Source organism: Dermacentor andersoni, chromosome 2 (assembly GCF_023375885.2).
Source record: "Dermacentor andersoni chromosome 2, qqDerAnde1_hic_scaffold, whole genome shotgun sequence".
Classification (NCBI taxonomy): Eukaryota; Metazoa; Arthropoda; class Arachnida; order Ixodida; family Ixodidae; genus Dermacentor; species Dermacentor andersoni.
Genome location: NC_092815.1, coordinates 236,124,026 through 236,144,315, shown reverse-complemented (window position 1 = coordinate 236,144,315; position 20,290 = coordinate 236,124,026). Strand labels below are relative to the sequence as shown.

Genomic DNA, 20,290 nt, shown 5'->3' with positions numbered 1-20,290 from the left:
CACGATTCACCATAGAGTTCCTAAATAAATACCCTAGAGGGAAATGTGGTGCTAGTGCCTGTCGAACATTGCTTCAGCCTACGTGGGAATGATAGGAAGTACAGCAAGTACAATGATCAACTTCAATCCTTAGACTAGTGGTATTTGCTTGCGGTGCAGTAAAGGAAGCTATACTCATATATTTTCGTGCAAAATCTAATTCAGTAAATCTAATCAGCTTCAGTAAGTTTGAGGCTGCTGTCGTCGCTGCTAGGTCGCCACGGCATCAAACGAAAATAACACTTTTGTCGTACGAAGTGAATAAATACTGCATGTTTTTACCTCTTTCACTGCACTCTCTCCGAGTTCCATTTTTGACAGGTAAGTGTGCAATCTCATGCTATTTCAGCCAAGCAGTACTACCGTTTATTACCTACTTTTTCCAAGCTCCGGCCAACTACGGTTTAACGAGGTTTCAGTTTATCACCAGAGGCATAGGTTTGTCATATGTAAGAGGCATGCGGCGCAGAAAGGAAGAAGAGGACAATGTGCATGTATAAATCTGAATGGCACGAGCCCTCGAGACGCGTGACCCAAGCTGTGATCGAAAAAGATGTGGTGCCGAGCTGGCATTATTGACGTGGCTCTGGGCCAAGAAGGTTGCAGCATCAGCATCGCACTGGCGGTGGGAGCCATGGAGGTTCGGTCAAGTCCGTGACACTGGCAGTCCAGGGTGTGGCCGTCGACCTCGGCGACGTTCGAGCAAGGCTCCTTGGATCTGCTGCAGCCTCTCATGGCAGTGCCGGGTACTCCAGGAAGGATGCCCCTTCAGAGGCAGACCAGCATGTACGATAGTTCCTGGGGCGTCTCGTCGGCACTCGAAGAAGTAGTGGCGAAACCCAGAGTTAGGCCTAACCAGTGAGGCTGAGGTGCCACATCACCGACGGAGTTTGGGACACCGGCATCAGAGACGGATGAGTTGACTGGCCAACACCAGATAGCAATGTTTACAGAGTCAGCGAGAACACCAGCTATCACGAAGATCCGACACGCTTCGGACTCGGGAAAACACGTGCAACGACAAAAGTCGGTAAGAACAGTCCTTTCTAGTAGCATCGCAGCCATAGGCTAGGGTGGTCCGACTTTCGCGTAGCAAACTCCAAGTACTAATGTAGCCGGTAACAAAGACATGTTTAGTGATTATCAAGTAGGTTGCATAAGTGTTAGTATTTCTTCATTGTGTTTTAGTTTGAGTGGGTTTTATTTTGAGTTTGGGGTAGAGTGTAAATAAAATATGTATGTGGTGCTGCTCTGCATCTCCCAACCCCATCCCTCGTAACATTCGCATGCCCCCGAGATCGGTGACTCACGACAATTGTCGAGCCTGCCAGGATACGTTCCAGGATTTGTTCCAGGATACGTTCCAGGATTCTATTCCAGCCCTGTCACTGGTCTTGGTGGTTTAGAGATGGAATGGGAATGTTTGGTGGTGATAACTAAAGATTTAAACCTGTAGAAGAATGAAACAATGACGTTCCTCGAGTATGATCAACAAGAAAAAGAAAACCAACACGAACAAATGCGTGAAGAGTACAAAAGAGAAAAAGAAATTTTGGAGTTGAAGATAAAAACCAGCAGATATGGGCGCGGGCCCTCATGATGGCAGGAGTACACCCGGAAAGGGGTCATCCGACTCACCTTCTTCCAGGCCAAGACAGATTTGCCCTAGGAAATCGATGGCACCTTTCGATGAGTGGAGGGATGACCTGGATGCATATTTCGATGGGTTTAAAAGGATAGCAGTTGGGCAAGGCTGGGAGAGGAGCGAGTGGGCTAACACTTAAAAGCCTGTGTTTAGTGGGTGAGGCTCCGAGTGTCTTTGGGCGTATGCCAGCAGAGGAATCATTAGACTGACAAGGTGAAGAAAACTTTATTGCAGAGATTGAGGTTGACCGCAGAAGGGTTCCAGGAGAAGCTCAGGTCGTGTAAGCCTGAAGATTCAGAAACAGGCAAGCAGTTTGCATGTCGTCTAACAAATTATTTTGAGAGGTGGATAGAGCTGTCCGAGACGGACAAAACGCATGAAGCAGTTCGCGACAAAGTCGTGAATGAACAATTCCTTGCCAGGTGTAGCAGCAGTTTGGCAATATTCCTTAAAGAGAGAAAACTGCAAACTGTGGAGTAGATTGCAGAACAAACAGACCAGTTCGTAGAGGCACGAGGATTGAGAAATTTGGGAAAGGGCAACAAAGATGTGCACACGACAGCAGTAGGAGAGATGAAGAACCAGGGGCAAATTAGTAGACAAAGGGGACTGCACAGATGTTTTCTATGTAACCAGTTAGGTCATTTAGCGGTGAACTGCCGAGTGAGAGGTAATCGTGGACGAAGCACTGGTGGTGTGCCAGTGTATTTACAATATATTTACAGTATATATACAAGCAAAGTCAATGTGGTCAAGATGGCTGACCAGCAACAGCACGCAGCAGCCGACGTCTCGCGATCTTCGTCTTGCTCTCTCTCTTCATTCATCCTTCTGTAACACTATATTGTTAAAGCCGGTATCGTTATAATTGGGTTCGACTGTATCCATGGCTTTGACACCCTAAATCTGATTTAGAACAACTAACTCTGTTTCTACCGTGCACTTAAGGGGAGATGAGGGTTTTAAAAAAAAGTTTCTTTTTATTTGTTATCCTATCTTGAATAAAATTGGCATGCATATGCATCATTGAATAGATATCTCAAATCTACAAACCGATTTCCAATATCTCATTTAGAGAGTAAGTTATGACAAAATCTCACATTGTAATTAGGTAATTTCTTACGGTTCATTATGGTAACTTAAAATTCAGAAAGGTACTTTTCAGAACTATGTGGTTCTTCTTAAAGGCCCACCCCATAGGCTAAAGCTAATTAAATGTCAATACAGTTTCACTGATCAGAAATAATTTTTAAACTTGGAACGTAAGAATTAGGTTCGAGTAATTAGCTTCCTTATAAAAAAACTACAATTGCATCAAAGTTATGAAAAAAGAAAAGCTTTAGCCTGTAGTTCAGTTGTTACTGAAGATAATGATACCAAGTTTGTTTAAATCTGTTCATGGAAACTTGCAGAGCCTCCTCTCGTCCTTCTCGAGGCTCCTTCGGATGAAGCAGCTCGCAGGGCAGTAGCCAAGCAGCCCTGCAATCGCTCGGTTGATTTCTACCATTCCCTGGTTGAAATGTGAGACTGCTCCTGCAACAGCCCTTTCCACAGCAAGCAGAGACTCGTGTGTGTTTTCGGAGCTTTGACTCCAGATAACAAAGTGCAGGCACTCAATCGCATTTTGGGTCATCCCGTCAGCACAACGGTGCAAGAGGGCACGGTCACCCATCCTTGCAAAGACTGGCTCCAGAGCAGTACGGACAGAGGCTGGCAGTGGACTTTTGTGGGGTGGTGGTTTTTCATGGCTGGCCAGCGCACGGTTATAAAAGCACCATGAACTGGAACCTTCTGGACAGTGACTATGGACTGGGGCATCATCTGTGGATGTCGTATGGAACAGTGCGGCATTCACTGCCTTCTGCATGGCTGGAATGTCATGCTTGTGGCTCCTCTGAGCATACCCATAATATGCTCTATATGCTGCAATGTGCTGCATCTTCTTGACCTTGTCCTGGGTGAGCTTCCCCGTCCCATCAAGAGGCTCCCCTTGCGATTTCTGCAAGGTGCAAAGAACAGTCCCCATCCTCTTGTGAACCTGGTCGAGGCAGTCTTTTTTTCTATGTCAATATATTGTTACGTGTAGAAAGACACAGACGAAAGAGGCTATGTATAGGCTATCTACACTGGAACCAGACAGCCAGGCCGACACTCGCTTGCGCCAAGGCACACACCAACTTCGTCGTTCTCGCGGCGGCTCGTCTCTTGAGTATCTTCCGATAATATTGTAATACTACCCCCCAGCGGCAAAAGCGCCGTCACGGTGCTGTTAAATATCCAAGGCGCGTGGAGAGTTGTAGGGCTTGAGTTGGGCGACGTGGACAATGTCACTGGTTGTCACAGCGGAGGACGTAGTGGGCGTGGCTAGAACAATTTCATAGGGGACATCGGTCACTTGGTGGACCCCGCGATATGGTCCTGTATAACAGGAAAGCAGTTTCTCACAAAGGGCAACTTTACGCGATGGTGACCAAAGCAACACGAGGGTGCCGGGCACAAATCACGGTGACGGAGATCGTAGCGTTGCTTCTGTTTGTCTTGAGACACTTGTAGACGAACACGCGCAAGTTGACGAGCATGGTCAGCACGGGGGATTGCATCCCGGGCATAAGCGCTAGCTGAAGCTAGCCGAGACAATCAACGTTGGCAAGGCAAATACCTTGCGGTAGAATTTGCTTTGCCAATCCAAAGTTAAAGATAGGTATGTGAGTGCGGTTCGCAGTAATAGTAAGTATAGTGTGAGGCATGGTAAAGTCATAATGTAGTAATGTCAGGCAGAGGAGTGACAAGGTACTCGCCATCAGGAACTGGTGGGGAAGACAACAGTTCAATAAAGGCTATTGACTTTGGTGGCAGGCGAAGAAAGCTGGTGGGGCGTAAGCGGCACTGGGGTGCGTCAGAAGGTTCTGCGAGAATTGGCAACTCAAGGCAAAGGGTACTGGCAGAGCAGTCAATAAGAGCAAAATGCGCGGAGAGAAAGTTGAGGCCGAGAATTAGGTTGTGGGGGCAATGAGCAATCACGGTGAAGCGGACAGGAGTGTGGCGGCCGGCAATGCTGACATGTGCCGTACACATGCCGACGATAGGCACAGTACCGCCATCTGCAACACGGCCAACGCGTGCCGACGCTGAGGTAAGGAGCTTTTTGAGTAGTGGTGAAGGCAGCACTCATAATAGAAAGATGTGCACCTGTATCGATGAGTGCAGTGACAGGATAGCTGTCAACGTCAACGTCAGGAAGGTTTTGGTTCGTAGGTAACGTGAGCAGAGGATTTGAGGGCAAAGCCGACAACACAGCTTCACCTCCAGAAGCTGCAGTGCCTAATTTTCCGGCTGGGTCTGGGAGGCGATAGGTGGCGAAGAGAAGCGATGGGGTTGGGGCGAGCGAGACTGATGGCGTCGAGGTGAGGGTGAGCAGCTGTAGCGAAGGTTTGGAGCAGGGGCATCAGTGGCAGTGGGTTTATGGTGGGTGGCATAGGGAACAGAAGGTCCAAAGGTGCGGGAATAAGTGGCGGCGTATGTCCAAGGAGGTAGCGGCCATCGGTTGTGGCAGTGACGAGTGACATGGCCGATGCGACAGCAGTGGGAGCAGATCAGCCTGTCATCAGGGGTACTCCATTCGGACGGCTTGCGGCGATATATGGCAGGAAAGGACTGCTGGGGACGAGGAGGGCCGGTAGAGAACTGGGGAACGCTGGGTTGAGACGTTGAACACACGGAGTTCAGACCCATGTTCTCAAATTCCTGTCTGACTACGGCCTGAATCATCGCAATCGTGGTTGCTGGCGGATCGGGAGGCGTCGCGGAGAAAGCTGGCGAACAGGCGGCCTCGAGCTCGCGGTGAACAATACGGGTGACGTCGTCACAGCTGGTGGCCTGACGCGGTCGACCCTTACATGTCGACGTAGCAGCAGTGTTGGGTAGCCGCGTGATGTGGTGTGTGATACGGCGGCTCTTAGCTTGTTTAAGGCGACGGCATTCTTTAATGATGGTGTAGATTGTCGAGACGTTGCCGAAAAGAAGCAAATTGAAAGCGTCATCGGCGATGCTTTTTAGAACATGTGACACTTTATCTGCTTCAGACATAGCATCGTCAGCTTTGCGGCATAGAGCCAAGATGTCGAGAATGTATGAAACGTACAGCTCTGTAGATGTCTGAACACGACACGCAAGAGCCTTTCTCATGGCAACCTTGCGGCCAATGTGGTCGCCGAACAGTTCCCGTAGCTTTTCTTTGATACTGTCCCAGCTGGTTTTCTCATCGTCATGAGTCTGGAGCCACATGCATGGGGTGCCGCCGAGATAAAAGATGACATTGGCAAGCATAATCGTTGGGTCCCGCCTGTTATTAACACTGGCGTGTTCATAGAGCTTGATCCAGTCGTCAACGTCCTGTGCCTCCAGGCCACAGAACACACCTGGGTCGCGATGTTGGGCAACTGTGAAGATTGGAGCAGTTGGACAAGCCGAAGCCGCTGTAGAGGCGGTCTCGTCACCGGGAGGCATGGTGACAAGCTCGATGTACCGACCACTTCGGAGTTACGTGGTGAGGACGGGGATTGCTAACCTCCACCAGAATGTTACATGTACAAAGACACAGACGAAAGAGGCTATTTACAGGCTATCTACACTGGAACCAGGCAGCCAGGCCAACACTCGCCCGCCCAAGGCACAGACCAACTACATCGTCGTTCTCGTGGCAGCTCGTCTCTTGAGTATCTCTCGATAATATTGTAATATCCATAGACACCCTCTTTCTTTCAAAGCATGGAATGTGCGGCTGTCGCCATCTGTAAGGAGAGTTGTATATAGCGCAGCCCCTTCTTTTCTAGAGAGCGCCTTAACAGAATCAGGGCTGCCTCGACCTCCATCCATCCAGCATTACAGTCTATATTCTTTAGGCACTTGTGGTTGACTGCCCAGTCAACATAGCCATTATCACTCCGGTCAGGTGCCCCCTGGCAGCCACGGCAGTACCTAGACCACACAACGTGGTCTAACACCAGGCCCGTGTACAGTTCAATGATGCACCCAACAGCAATGTTGGATTTTTGTCCATGAGCCTTCCACGTGCCGTCAAAAATGATGTCAACATTTTCAACCGGACTGAGGAAGGCCTTGTAGAGGGTCTTGACCACCTCTGCACTTGCCATTTCTGTGGCTGTAGCAGCTGCTTGGCAAGCTACCACCATGGTGTCCATGTGTCCACTGAAGGTGTTATGATGAAGGCCACGGTGGGAGAGGTCCAGGATGGCACAGATGTCCGCAAACGCAGTCAATCCGTTTCCAATGCTCTGGATACCTTTCACGGCCCTTACGTTTATCTCAAAGGGTGTGATCGCGCATTGGCCGTCGACTCGTGGTGACGAAAAGTGGCACTCGGCGAAGTCACAACCAGAGCACACGAGCTCCAGCTTTACTGCCAGGCAGTACTGGCTCTTTCTGCACTTAGAGAACTGTAGACTGACCGTCCTGCACTTGGTACACGAAGCAGTAGCAAAAAATTTTGGCATCCCCTTCATGTTGACGATGACGAACTCCGTGCCGCGATCGTTGTCGTCGTCACTCGCCATGATGTCTAGCAGGCTGAACATCCGCGACGTCGCCGAAATCTCTGGCAAGGAAGATTTCATGCTTTTTGCATGTTTTTCGCATTCTGCACACTCCTCCTCGATGTCCATGTGCTCCGCGTGCAAACTTGGCCCGGGCACGTCAGTGTCGATGCGCTCAGCATACAAGCTTGCTCCAGCAGCATCAAGCGGAGTCGAACGAGCTTGTGATGGCACCGAAGTCGACGTTGTTGAGCATGGCCCAGCCATACTGACTACAGAAGAAACAGCCGGCGGCGCCACCGAAGTTGCAATTTTCACTGATGCAACGTTCTTGTTCCAACAAGTCTCTTTTTGCTGCACGCTTTCCACGTGCTTACTTTCAAACAGGCATCGCGGGCCATCGAAGCACGTGAAACAAAACAAATTCTGCAACGCACACAAAGCAACCAAGAACTAATGCGGGTAAACTCCCGGCAACAAGAAAAAGCTCGTGAGCACAAAGGGAAATGCGCGTCTAGGATGGCAGAGTGGGCAGTAGCAGACACTTCAAACTACAAGGCCTAGCTGCACCCGGGAGGCCAGGAGAGGAGGCGCGCGTCATGGCCAATTGAAGGGCTGTGCTTCTCCGCGCGGTGACATCACGCGCACTCTACCCAATTAGCATCCTCCTTGCGCCTTTTCAAAAGGCGCCAACAGCAGCACCTCCACGAGGCGTAGGTTGGCTTGAAACACACGAGATTCAAACGCTGAGAAGCAGCTTTGTAACAAGACCAAGATGGCACTGATCGGTTGTCGTCGCACAGAGCTACTGCGACTTGAAGTCAGGCCAAATTTCCAAATTTGGCCGTTGATTTTCGTCTGCCCACGCTTCTAAATTATTGTTTTTTAGAACTTGTTGACAGAATTCAGCTATAATATTTTGCCAGAGCATACTTTGGACTATGAAGACTTCGAAATTGGGATTTCTGAAAAGTGACTTTCTTTTACGATATTTTGCTATTTTGAGACCAGCGTCTCCCCTAAACTTGTTTATAGTATTGAGTCTTTGATACTATGTGTATCTGTGCATCTCCAAACTAACCCAGCTGTCCACCCTTCTGCACTTAATTATGCCTGTGCAAAGGGCATACCTGCCAACCTGGCGAGACCAAAAATCAGGAGACCTTTCATTAACGGCAATGGGGGGGGGGGCTGAAAACTTTCAGGCAACGTTCGATGAGTCCTTTTGCAGGGACCTTGCAGTAGCAGACTTTGCTCGATTCAAAAATTTGTCAGAGTAGCTTTGCTCAAAACAGGGGCCAGACTGATGGCCCTTCACTAGCAGTATGGCAAACTCAGCTTCGAGAGCATCTAAAGCATCTTTAGCAGATTCAGTGGAATCTCGGGGCAGCAGCTGAGAGAAACTCTGAATAAAGAAACGAAGACTCAAGAGCGCCACCTCTGAAATAAATTTTAGGTTGGCCACCTCCGCATTCTTCAGAGTTGCATATTCAAGTGGGAATTTGTGCCTCATGTAATTGCACACAGTGGTAAAGTAAGAGCGGACACAAGTGAAAAATAGTGTCTGATCATGTGAACTAAGTTTCTCTACCAATGCTGCTGCACGACACCCAATGACCAGATCACTGTCTACCTTCTGATTGTGGATATCTTGACATAGAACTTCAAGCGGAGAAGGAGCACCCTTTACAGCAGTTGGCAAGACAAACTTAGTCAAAAGCTCAGTGAGGAGTTGGAGCAGAACCAACTGCAGAATATGTCCTTGAGGTGCCTGTGATTGTAGCTGGCAATTGGCTTTCTCAAAAAGTGGGATCACACCTTTAAAAAAAAGATCTGAAAGGCAAGTTAATGTCAGAGGTCAAAAAATGAAGCAGCCTTTCTTCACGAGTCAGAACAGCTTCTTGTCTTGCAGACTCTGATAACGCTTTGGCTTTTTTTGTAGCTGGGACATCCTTCTTCTCGATCGGAGCCTTACGCCTGCGACTGGCTTCGTCAGACGTTGCGCCTCCTGATGGTTCGGGCCTACCAGGAATCTGATAAGACTCTAAAAAGGATGGACACTGCTTCTTTGCTTTGATTTCACTTAGGAAAAAGCTAACCAGAGGTTGCCACTGGTCAAGAATTCTTGTCAGTGACAGCTACTGTGTCCTAGTGATCCTATGAGAACTAGTGCCTATGAGAACTAACTATGAGAACTAGTCCTATGAGAACTAGTGTCCTAGTGACAACCAACGAGTCGGTACATGCTTCAAAATTTTTCGCATTTCTACATTATGCATTTCTTGAAATTCAGACAGCTTGTCCTTGCACTTAGAGCTTTTCTCCAAGTAATAAAAGATATCCACAAGAACCTCATATACTTAGCCGGCAAACACGCAGCTCCTTTCTTGGCAGTAAGGTTAATTAGATGGCATGGGCAGCCAATCACAACCAAGTTTTCTTGTGCCTCCTTTAAAACTGCGGTGACATTGTTTTTTTTTTCCTTGACATAATGTTTGCGTTGTCAGCGTACAACTCAATGTAGTTTGACCCGGGCACGTCAAAGATCTTCATTGCCTCCAAAACGAGGTTCCCAATTTTTCTTCCCGTCGCCTCCCCATGGAGTTCCTGAATGCTGAGTAACCTACTTTCAATGCACGAGCATTCCTCAACGTAGTACGTCACCACAATCAGGTACAGCTGTGCAGTAGTGTCCTTGCTACCGTCAACCGCAACAGCAAAAGCACGGTACTTGATGGTCTCCAGCATTGTGCTCTGCACCTCTGATGCCATTCCTCTTACCATTGCATTTGCCTTCGTACGTCCACATCCATAACACTTCGCCTCGTCGCATTTCAGAAACATTTTCTGTAGAAGAGACCCAATGTGGTCGCTGACACTAAGGGGTACGTTGTCTTCGACGAGGAATCCCATAAACAGGCACTCCGCACGTATGACACTGTCGTCGCAGTTGTTCCGGAGAAAATTCACTATGTTGCCTTGCTGCTCAGTGGTGCAATCATAGCTCTGATGCTTCACCGTGGAAACATGCAGTTTCAAGTCGCCTTTGCCACCATGTGACACACTGAAGTCGCATCCACACGTTGTACAAAATGCAAAATGTTCTCCTTTTCTTGATGTCAAAAAGCACGGAAATTCAGAAGTATAAGATCACAAAAATATCTGCAGATACCTTTTCTTGAGCTTCGATAGTGCCATGGGATCAAGCACATGAGGATTCTAACTTTACACGCTGTACCACACACAGACGGCCTAGCCAACACTAATCGTACACACAAGCAGCAGCAACAAGATGCACCATGGAGCAAGGCATGCATGAAATGAAAGAGCTACATTGGCTCTAGCTTTGGTTGGCTTACTAGACATTGTAGTCGGCTGCTTAGTCGATGATACCGATGGTGGTAGTGCGGCCGTTGTTGGTGATGCTGACGATTACGATGTGGCAGTAGATTCCGCGGTACCGGTTTCGCAGAAAACATTATTGCGCGAACAGAGACCACTTTTTGGGAGATATAAGACAGTGATAGTACAATTGGGAATTTCAATAAAATATCGGGAGTCTCCCGGGCGAATCGGGAGGGTCGGCAGGTATGGAAGGGCATTCCACTTGTCTATGGACAAGCAGTCGCAATGCAGTGGACCAAAAGCACAGCCTTCAAGATCATAGCACGACACGCTGCTACATTAGCGGAATGCTGGGATCTCAGGAGTCATGCAAAACAGGTATGAAAAAACTTCATTTCGGCTTTATAAAGTTGCACATTGCTTGATAAAAATACAATGTCTGCAAATATCTTGTTGACAAGATATGCCGTCAAAGCACAGCCATTCCTAAATTTGTTTTCACTTTCTGTCAAAGCAAGTCTCAAGCTGTTGCTGAAAGAGGGAGCAGATGCGAAGAGGAGTTCATTGTGGACACCACCTATCCAGTCCACTACTTACTTGTGCAGTAGTGCATTACCAATGTCATTATCATGACAGCAAGAAGCTGTTCACCTGAGCCACTCACCGCTTGAGGTAGACCATGAGCGTGTCTGGAGAACGCCAAATCGAGAGAGTCTTGCGCGCTCGCTGGTTGCGGTGGCACACAGGGCAAAACCATGGATTGTGCTCGTCCAGAGTCTCACTGTCGCATGAAGAAAGAGACGAGAGAGTGATGATGCACCCAATGGGCATCTTGCATTTCAAACTAGCAACACTGATGACAGGAGATCCTGCCTTGTGCCTCGCCTTTGGTAGAGCATGCAGTAGTGATGTTGTTTGCCTTTACCTTACAGCAAGTTTTAACTTTACCACATCCGATGCAGCTCTAAATAAAAGCGTATCTAATAATAAACAAATAGGATAATGCAAGAAAGACCTTTGGTATGTGTTGCACAATGGAAAAGCATATTTAGTAATATCAGGTGCACTTTCTGCACATGTGCGATGGTTTTGTTGCATTTAATCATGTAACGAAAAAATTTAATCGAGAGAGCATTAAATCGAAAGAGGTCACTTCCGAAATTTCCAAATGCCACCTTCAGCCTGGAGTTTCCACGAAACTAGGCATATGTGAATATTCAATAATGTTGAATGTTAAATTGAATATTATGCTACTCTATATTGCTTCAGCTCTAATTTCAGTATTCAGAATTTTTTAGATACTTGGAACAAACGAATATATATTTGAAAACATGTGCAATCAACAGTCATACCAAAAACAAGTAAAAGACAAAGAGTTTGTTTACAGTCGCTGGTTAATTTTTCAAACCTGCTCGATTATTCAGACTTCCCTGCAGCATTCGCACATTCTTTATAACCAATGTACAATGGCGATGGAAGTTTCAGATGTCATACATGTACAATGTGAGAAAAATGTCAGCCATGCAGAAAACTCAGGCCATTCAGGTTGACTTGCATATACAGTCGAATCTCAATTATTCGAACTCGAAGGGGCCTGAAAATTTGTTCGAATTAAAGGAAGTTCAAATTGAAGGAAGCTAATTGAATGGAGGACTTACCTGCAGTGGCACATGTGTACTGAGCTAACACATGAGTGGGAAGTTCCACAAGATTTATTCACACATATTTACAAATTAAAGTAAGTTATTAGCCATATTAGTGCTCCTGCTGTGATAGACTGTGGGTGCAAGCGTGTGTAATAAAAGGAAACATACCATTTCCCGTAACAATTGCCCCTTCATACTTTTGGTACGCTTCACCGCGCATGACTACTGTATTGGGGCAAAGTTGACTTTCGGGAACCAACACTATGCAACGCGCCGTGCTTTCCACGCTCCAAAGCCACTGGCGAGGATTACAAAGGCGGAGTCGGTGCCATTGCTAACAGCAGCGAATTGTTTCAATGAAAAACACGGCACTGAGAAGCAAGAAGCTTAGTAGCGAACATCAAAGTAAGCAGGCCAGCGTCGCCACGCATTGTGGCTACGGCTGCCAGCGGATCTGCATGCGAGAGCACCGCCTCGAGGTGGCCCTTTAATCAAAATGGCGGTGGTGGCGGCTTTGATTAATGCCATTTCAGACCTGCGGTCCTGGCAAAAAAGCCTGAAAAGTTCGACGGCAAAGGTGATTGTGTCCGAAATTTTAGACGTTCTTATACATTGACTCTATGGGGTACAGGTCAGTTCCGCAACACTAAAAGAAGTGATCGGTGATGCGTGCTGACACACGCCTGCACACAAATTTCTGCCATTTTTTTTTTTCCTTCGCGCACGGCGTTGAGTCTCTCCTAAGCTCTTCCTCTACGGTGGCGTCAGAGGAATGCTGGTCAGAAGCACCGCCGCGTGATTTGGCGCGCTGCTGAGTGCATTGTCGGAGCGCAGTATGTTCGAATTAACCGTCCCAAATTCTTGCGCATCTGAATTACTGGGTGTTTTTACTCACTGATACACATAACTTTGATGGGTCCACAGTGTCAGTTCAAATAAACCCGAATTTCGAATTAAGAATGTTCGAATTAACGAGATTTGACTGTACCTGCCTTGGTGGTTTAGTGTTCTTATGACTGGACTCTGCGATGGAAACATTTGTCCCATCGCTAAAGCAACAGCGATAGCCCGGACGTTTTAAACACGCCAAGCCAACCGTGACTGTATAAAAATGCCTAGGAGGCCACAATGGCTAAAGCATGTTGACCTTTGCGTACACTCTTGCCTCCTCCCGCTCAACGCATGCAGTGTCGTGATCTCTGTATTTGCAGACTAGTGCTGTCGCCCTGCAGCGAGCGAGACAGGCTTTGTGTGCGGATTTGCACCTTCTCCTCCTTGGCGTGGGAGACGCCGGGTGTATCGGTGTGTGAGCATCGGCGTCTTTCTATCTGCCATGCCAGTGACAGTTGAAAAATTCGTTAAACTGACTTCCATGTACTGAGTGGCAGCCGCAAACGTAGAGAGCAATTGCCCCCTCCTCCTTCTGAGTGAGGGCATTCCAAAGAGGCTATAAAAGACACCCCTGCCAACAGCCTTCAGCACAAGCTTAAAGCATTTGTGTCGCTCACCGTCACGAAGCTTTCAGAGCTGACCACTCCTTAACGATGTAATTAAACGTTTTTGTTCATCATTGTGCCTTGTCGAGTCATGAACTGCTGCAAAATGGAGCTGATCCTCTTAACTGGCCCCCTGTAGCAGTGGCTATGGGGTTGCACTGCTAAACATGAGGTCTTGGGTTTGATTCCCGGCTGTGGCGGGCATATTTCGATGGTGGCAAAATGGAAAAACACTCACGTACAGTGCATTGAGTGCATGTTAAAAGAACCCCAGGCGGTAAAAATTACCGCACAGTCAACAACCAATTTTCCAGACTGCCGATTTTTCGGACACGCCCAATAAATCGGATGCCTTCGCAGATATCCACAAAGGCTAAGAGTCAATGTTTAAGAGCGTCTGAAATTTCAGACGCAAAAACCATTTGCCATCCGATTTTCCGTAATTTTTGCCATGACCGCAGGTCTGAAACGGCATGATCGAAGCCACCACCGCCGCCATTTTGATTATTTCACAGCCTCGAACAGGCACTCTCACACGCAGATGAGCTGGCAGTCATAACCACCTCTACGGTAATGCTAGGCCCACTTGCTTCGACGTTCGCTACGAAGGTTCTTGCTGTTTGGTGTGGTGCGTTTTGTTAAAATAATTCGCCGCTGTCAGCAATGGCGTTGATTCCGCATTTGTAATCCTCGCCAATGGCTTCGAAGCTTAGAAAGCACGTGTTACATAATGCCGGTTTTCTGAAGTCAGCTTCGCCTCAGCACAACAATGTTATGCGGTGAAGCATACGCGAAGTAGTGCGGCGAAGCATACCAAGAATGGGAAGGGGGCAGTTGCCACTGGACACAGTACGTTTATTCCCCAATTACACATGCGTGCACCCGCAGTCTCCTATCACAGTGTGAGCAGCGATACACCTTATAAGTGTACTGCCAGGCGTTCAGAGCTACTTCAGACGTGCCTGTGGTGATTTGAGCCCTTCGGGGCAGTAAAGGCATGCATTTATTTTTTCGGACTGCCCGATTTTTCTTGCATTTTCGCTGCACGTAGGGAGTCCGAAAAATCAGATGTTGACTGTATATACCTGTGTAAAGGCCGCACTTTCTTTTTCAAAAATTTCACGAGGTGAAGCCCTTACATGGGGGCCGCGTACATTGGTCCAAATTTATTCCTCATGCATGGTGCATGTGATCTCTCTCTACCAAAAGAATTAAATTTATTGTTTTCATAATGAATTTATTTGTTCCTATGGGCTCCTCTTCCTGTATGGACCACTGGCATGCACATTTCTTGCCGACACTGAAGTTGTAGCTGGCTGCACGTACAGTCGCCAAGCAGCTCGCCTAACGGCACAACTTTTTAGCGTGAACGGAGCGCTGTACATCAGAGACTATTTTTTTATAGTAGCTTCACACCAAACTACACTTGGCCCAACTAGCTTAAATCAGGGCAAGTGCACCTCTTCCTTAACTTTTTTCCAACTTCTTTTACTTTTGGGCTAGAAAGTTAATGAGGCAGCTTTTAAAATTAAAATTAAATTATGGGTTTTTATGCAACCATGATCTGATTATGAGGCATGCCGTAGTGGGGGCTATGGATTAATTTTGGCCACTTGGGGTTCTTTAACGTGCACCCAAATCTAAGTACACAAGCATGTCAGCCTGCATTTTGGCCATTTAGAGAGTGTGATTTGCATTGTCCACCACTTCTAAAAAAAAAATTTTTTTTATTCAGACAGCAGTGCCTTGGCCAGATGTTGGGTTCCCTTTTCTGCCCTGCAGTGACCAAAAGCCCACCTTTCGCTGAATGCCTGTAGGCAGTCGTATAGGGAAAGAGATCCCGATGGCCGAGCAGTGCCACTGGTTGCCGGCCGAGGCCACGTGTCTGAACGGGGAGGCCCATCATCGTCCAGGCAGCGCAGGGCCAGGCAGTCACCTGGCTGTAGTGACACCCAGCCCACTCGGGCCACCTCGCAGCCGCCACACCGGCCAGGCAGGCAGCGCGAACACCTCTGACCCCAGGCATCCACCAATGACAGCGTGAAGCAAGCCTCTGCACATGGCATACACATTCGACAACTGAAACAGGTAACATACAATACATGCTCAACATTTTCACAACATTGCCATCTCATTTTGTCGTACCAAAAGATGTCTTGCAGTTGCCTCTTGATTAGCCACACTTATGGTGCTCTAATCACAATGCAATATCGGTTGCATTGGCTAGTGCACAGCGCGGTGCGTTCCACTTGCCTGAGAAGGAGCAATGACATGATACGGTAAAAGCTGGCTAATTCACACCTGGCTAATTCCAATTTTCGGTTCATTCAAACTTAGTGGCACAGTCTGGCCAAGCTCCATAGAACTCCATGTAAAAAAAGCTTGTTAATTTGCATATAAATTGCACCCGGCACAGATCATTCGAACAGCGCACCACCGTGGCCACCTCCCAGCTCGCTCTAATGGATACTATTCCAGCTCACCATTGTCATCATCACCACCGTCAATGATCCACGCCTGAGAGATAGGTCCTTCAGATCTCAGAGGCTATGCTTTTGTCGCCTGCATGCACCAAAAGAGATTGAAGGAGAAGGAATCGCATCATGGCTGGTATGTTCTCAAGTTTACTTTTGCTAATAGCAGTTATCGACAGTAGAGCATGTGGCCAATGTGGGTAGTTTGGTAACTCTCCAGTTGCAAAGGTAAGCCAGCGAGATAAGCTGTGCCATTTTAGAGCGCAGATCCTCCGTTGAGCGTCAGCCTCAGTGTCGACGAAACTGGCAGAACAAACCAGCAGAGAGTGAAAGACAGCAAAATCAAGGAGAGCGTGAAGAGGAAAGTGGAAGAGGAGCGTGTAGCGGAAGCATGAAGAGGAAAGCGGAGGAGGAGAGTATGGCGAAAGGGTGACGAGCAAAGCGAAGCACCACTGGAGACAAGCTCCACGGCGGCGATCCACTGCAAGATTGCGCCATAGTAGCGTGCACCGTCACCCGGCCACCAATGACGTCATTACTAAGGCATGTGGCGAGCGTGTCCACTAATACCATATATGGAAACAAAGAGTTCGCGTGGGACTGACTGCACATGCACTACTTCGTTCGCACTGCCGCTGCTAAAGAATACTCTCCGCGCAAGCCATGCATTCCTGCGTTCACACTTTTTTTCTGAAGAATGAGTGATGCAACCGGTGGAATTCAAAACGCCCAAAGAGCTGTGCATAAATTTCGCGTTAGAGAGTATCGTAATGGTCTGTGAATTTTTTCTTTCTTACAGTTTTTGTTGCTTCAGTACCTCGTTTGTGCTGCGAGGTGTTTCTGTCGCGGCAACCAGGGCTACACTGTTTGCATGTTGCCATGTTTTCGTCCCATGGCAATGCCATGCCAAAACCCCAAAGAAGATGGAAATTTCATGGGACGTATGAAATCACAAAGAAGCACAAGATACCAAAAAGCGCACTGTCGATGTATATTTGCTGCGAGAGAGTGGTTGAAGACGCCCACGAGGCTGAAAACTTCATGAATGACCAAATGAGGCTTTGTTCTGCAAAGCATCTAGACTTGGATACTGTGCGCAAGTGTTGACAGCTGCACCGTGACCCGTGGCGTCATCACCCAAGCGTTGACCACGCAGTGAAAGATAACAATGACAGATATGAGGAAAGGAAACCAACAGTCCAGATTTTCTTATCACAGGTAATGAAACGACTAAATTGCACATGGCTGCTCTTGTTTAGAAGAAGACGAGGAAGATGTTTTCCAAGATATTCGAGTTCTTGAAGACAAGTTTACAGCAATTGCTTTCAGAGAAAAAAAAAAATGATCCCTGATTACTTTTGTAGAAAATAAATAAATTAATTAATTAAAAAGGTAATGGTTCCAAAGGTGCTACCAGTCCTTTCATCATCAAATATAGCCTTCTGTTTATCACTTTCATTAGTTCAAATTTCGTTTACCGTGGAACCTCGATTATATCTCCCCCAATCATGCGATGACCTGCATTTTATGACGAAATGGTTTGGTCCCAGCAAAACCCCGATAGAAATAATGTATTAAAAACCTTGATTATATGATGCAATTTTACTCCAACCCTGCCTCGTACAATGCCTCTCTGGCGCTATCTGAGCAAAAAAAAACCTAAGCGAACAGGCTGGCACATGAGCACAATGCAGCCGGTTGATAGCGAGTTCCATTTACGTAACATTTGAATAACATCAAAATTCGGAATTTGAAAACAAATACCCTAAATTCCATAGTATTTAGCATTACTTTGGCAACCTGTACATCTATGTCTCTATCTAATTCATACACAAATCGAACGAAGTCAAAACTTGTCTCTGGTTGGGATTGGCACCATTTTTGCTGTACTTGTGTTACGGGTTATGGTACTGGCAGCCTCCCCCCCCCCCCCCACCCTGTGGTCTTTCGCACTTTGACTCCGCTTATTCGTGAAGTTATGGCGACGTAGCCCATTCATATGATGCCCACTTCGAGAAACAAGTAATTTTGATGGCCGATAAGAAGGGAAGCTCCGCCATGGCTCAGCGGCTCGACATCAACAATTCGTAGATGGCAGGATGAGCAGGAGACCCTCATTAAATGCAGGGCCGGTCTGTAGAGCTCTATGGACTTCATAGTGACCTGGTACCATCCCCGAATTAAAGGTGTGGCTTCTTGAGAAGTACTCAATCTCAAACAAGCTCAAAGGTGACCTGATCTCGTGCAATCACTTACGGAGATAGTTTCACTTTCGCGAGACTCTGCTCGTCCCGGTACCAAAGCCCTTGAAATGTACGGCTGATAGTGCTCTTGGTACTGATAACGAGCTTGGTAGAGTGGCAAGAACACTTATGGGGGACACTTTCAGTGCCGATATGCAAACTTTCATGAAAGTGAAACTACATCTCCGAAAGGGATCGCACAAGATTACCACCCAAGGAAAGCTGTCTCCACTTCAGACAATGACGATAAGTGAAGAGAACTTGTTTCCGAATTGTCCATTCATTCCCACTTATGTGGCCACTCTGACTTACGCAGGCGTCTTGCACAGCGTTAGCAAGATTTGGCGGTTTGTGCACGCGACAATGTCTGCGACTTGCTGGCAGATGTTGCAGCTCTCAAGAGGAAGCTGATGCGTTCCGGATGGGCAAATGTCCAGAAAAAGATCCCCAATTTTTTAAAGATAAGAATAAGGATTCACTCACACCCCCTCCAATTAAATGCGTGGTATTCATTTTTTTAAATTACAATTTTATCCATGTTCCTTGGAGCATTGCAGGTTCATGCCACGGGCTTATTCAGGCGATTTGTACCAGTTTTTTAGGCAAGAGTGAGCATCACAGCCTATATTCTTTTTGACTTTGTGGGGATGCGAGACTCTCACACCTCCCCTGAGATCTAGTTATCCCACATAGCTCGTCTCCTGCAGGGCAGCTTCGCCTGCCGCGTGGCCTAGCGCCCGCAGCGGTCGGAGTGGTTGAAGCGCAGTGCGAGAGATGGCGCTAGTGTTGCGCTGCGGCGGGATTACTTAGGCGCGCGAAAGAAAGGCGCTTGGGCTTTTTCCCGGCGGGTCGGCGCACGGCGTGGACATTCCGCGCGCGCGCAGCGGACCATGCTTCTGCGAGACCGTCTCGCGTGGCCGCCTTGGACACCATTCGCGTGATCGTACACGCGAACGACCAGGCGTTGGGATGCAGCATGGGGCGAACATATTCGCTCGCTCGGTGAGTCGGACTTCTAGATTTGTCGCGTGCCCATCGGCATGTTTTGCGGATAGCAACTCGGCTAGCAGGCATTGATCTATGAAAGGTGCAATAAATGCCCTTGTAAATGTTTGCACTACTGTGTTGTCGTTCCTTTGTCCCAAGAGTACGGAGAACCCCGTATCTCCCACAACTTATATGGCACCCAGATGAAACACTGGTTTTGCATGGTCCCCTCAAAATCGTATAATCGGGGTTCCACTGCAATTTGAATTCGGTGAGCATCCCTATAAAATTCAAATGAATGAGCTTTTACTGCAGTAAGCTAAAACCGGGACCTCAGAGATTAAAGTACATTCTGCCGCAGCCACAGAGTTTCCTACTGAAGTTACTAAACGGCAATCTGGCACTGTTGTTGTTCAGCTAGCATGGGGATGATGGTTAGTATACATGTAGTCATCTAAAATATTGTGCTAGTGTCTTCACCCTTGCTATGAACACATAAAGCACCACAGAATAGCAATGGCATGGCTACTGAGCAGAAGCAAGCAAACTGAATTCTGATCTCAAGAATCAAATTAATGCTATGATATGCAGATTAACAGGATGTCAATCCAAATCCTGAACATCCTATTGTTCTTGCTGCACCTCTACAGATGTGGCAGCACAAGAGACACAAACAAGCAAGAAGATGATGCAAGCAACATTTCACAATACAGTGTAGACAGCTTCTAAAGAAAGTAGCTGGAGTTGTGAATATCCACACTATAAGCAAAAAACATTTTTCAAAGGTTGCACATTTGCAAAACATGTAAACCAAGCAACCACGCATAACTGATAATTGAAGGGCTGTTTGCATACATTTAAAT

General features: G+C 47.4%; 1 protein-coding gene across 2 annotated transcripts in view; it reads right to left on the bottom strand.

Moving 5' to 3' along the window:
• The window catches only part of LOC126539919 (ubiquitin carboxyl-terminal hydrolase 11-like), a 205,799-nt gene that overhangs the window by 35,117 nt on the left and 150,392 nt on the right, over nt 1-20,290 (bottom strand). For both annotated transcript variants that reach the window (XM_050186737.3, XM_055075713.2), the window contains exons 14-15: nt 15,521-15,776; nt 11,246-11,362 (exon numbers count right to left, since the gene is read on the bottom strand). In XM_050186737.3, coding sequence (XP_050042694.1) covers nt 11,246-11,362; nt 15,521-15,776 — 373 coding nt within the window. The remainder of the gene's footprint in view (nt 1-11,245; nt 11,363-15,520; nt 15,777-20,290) is intronic.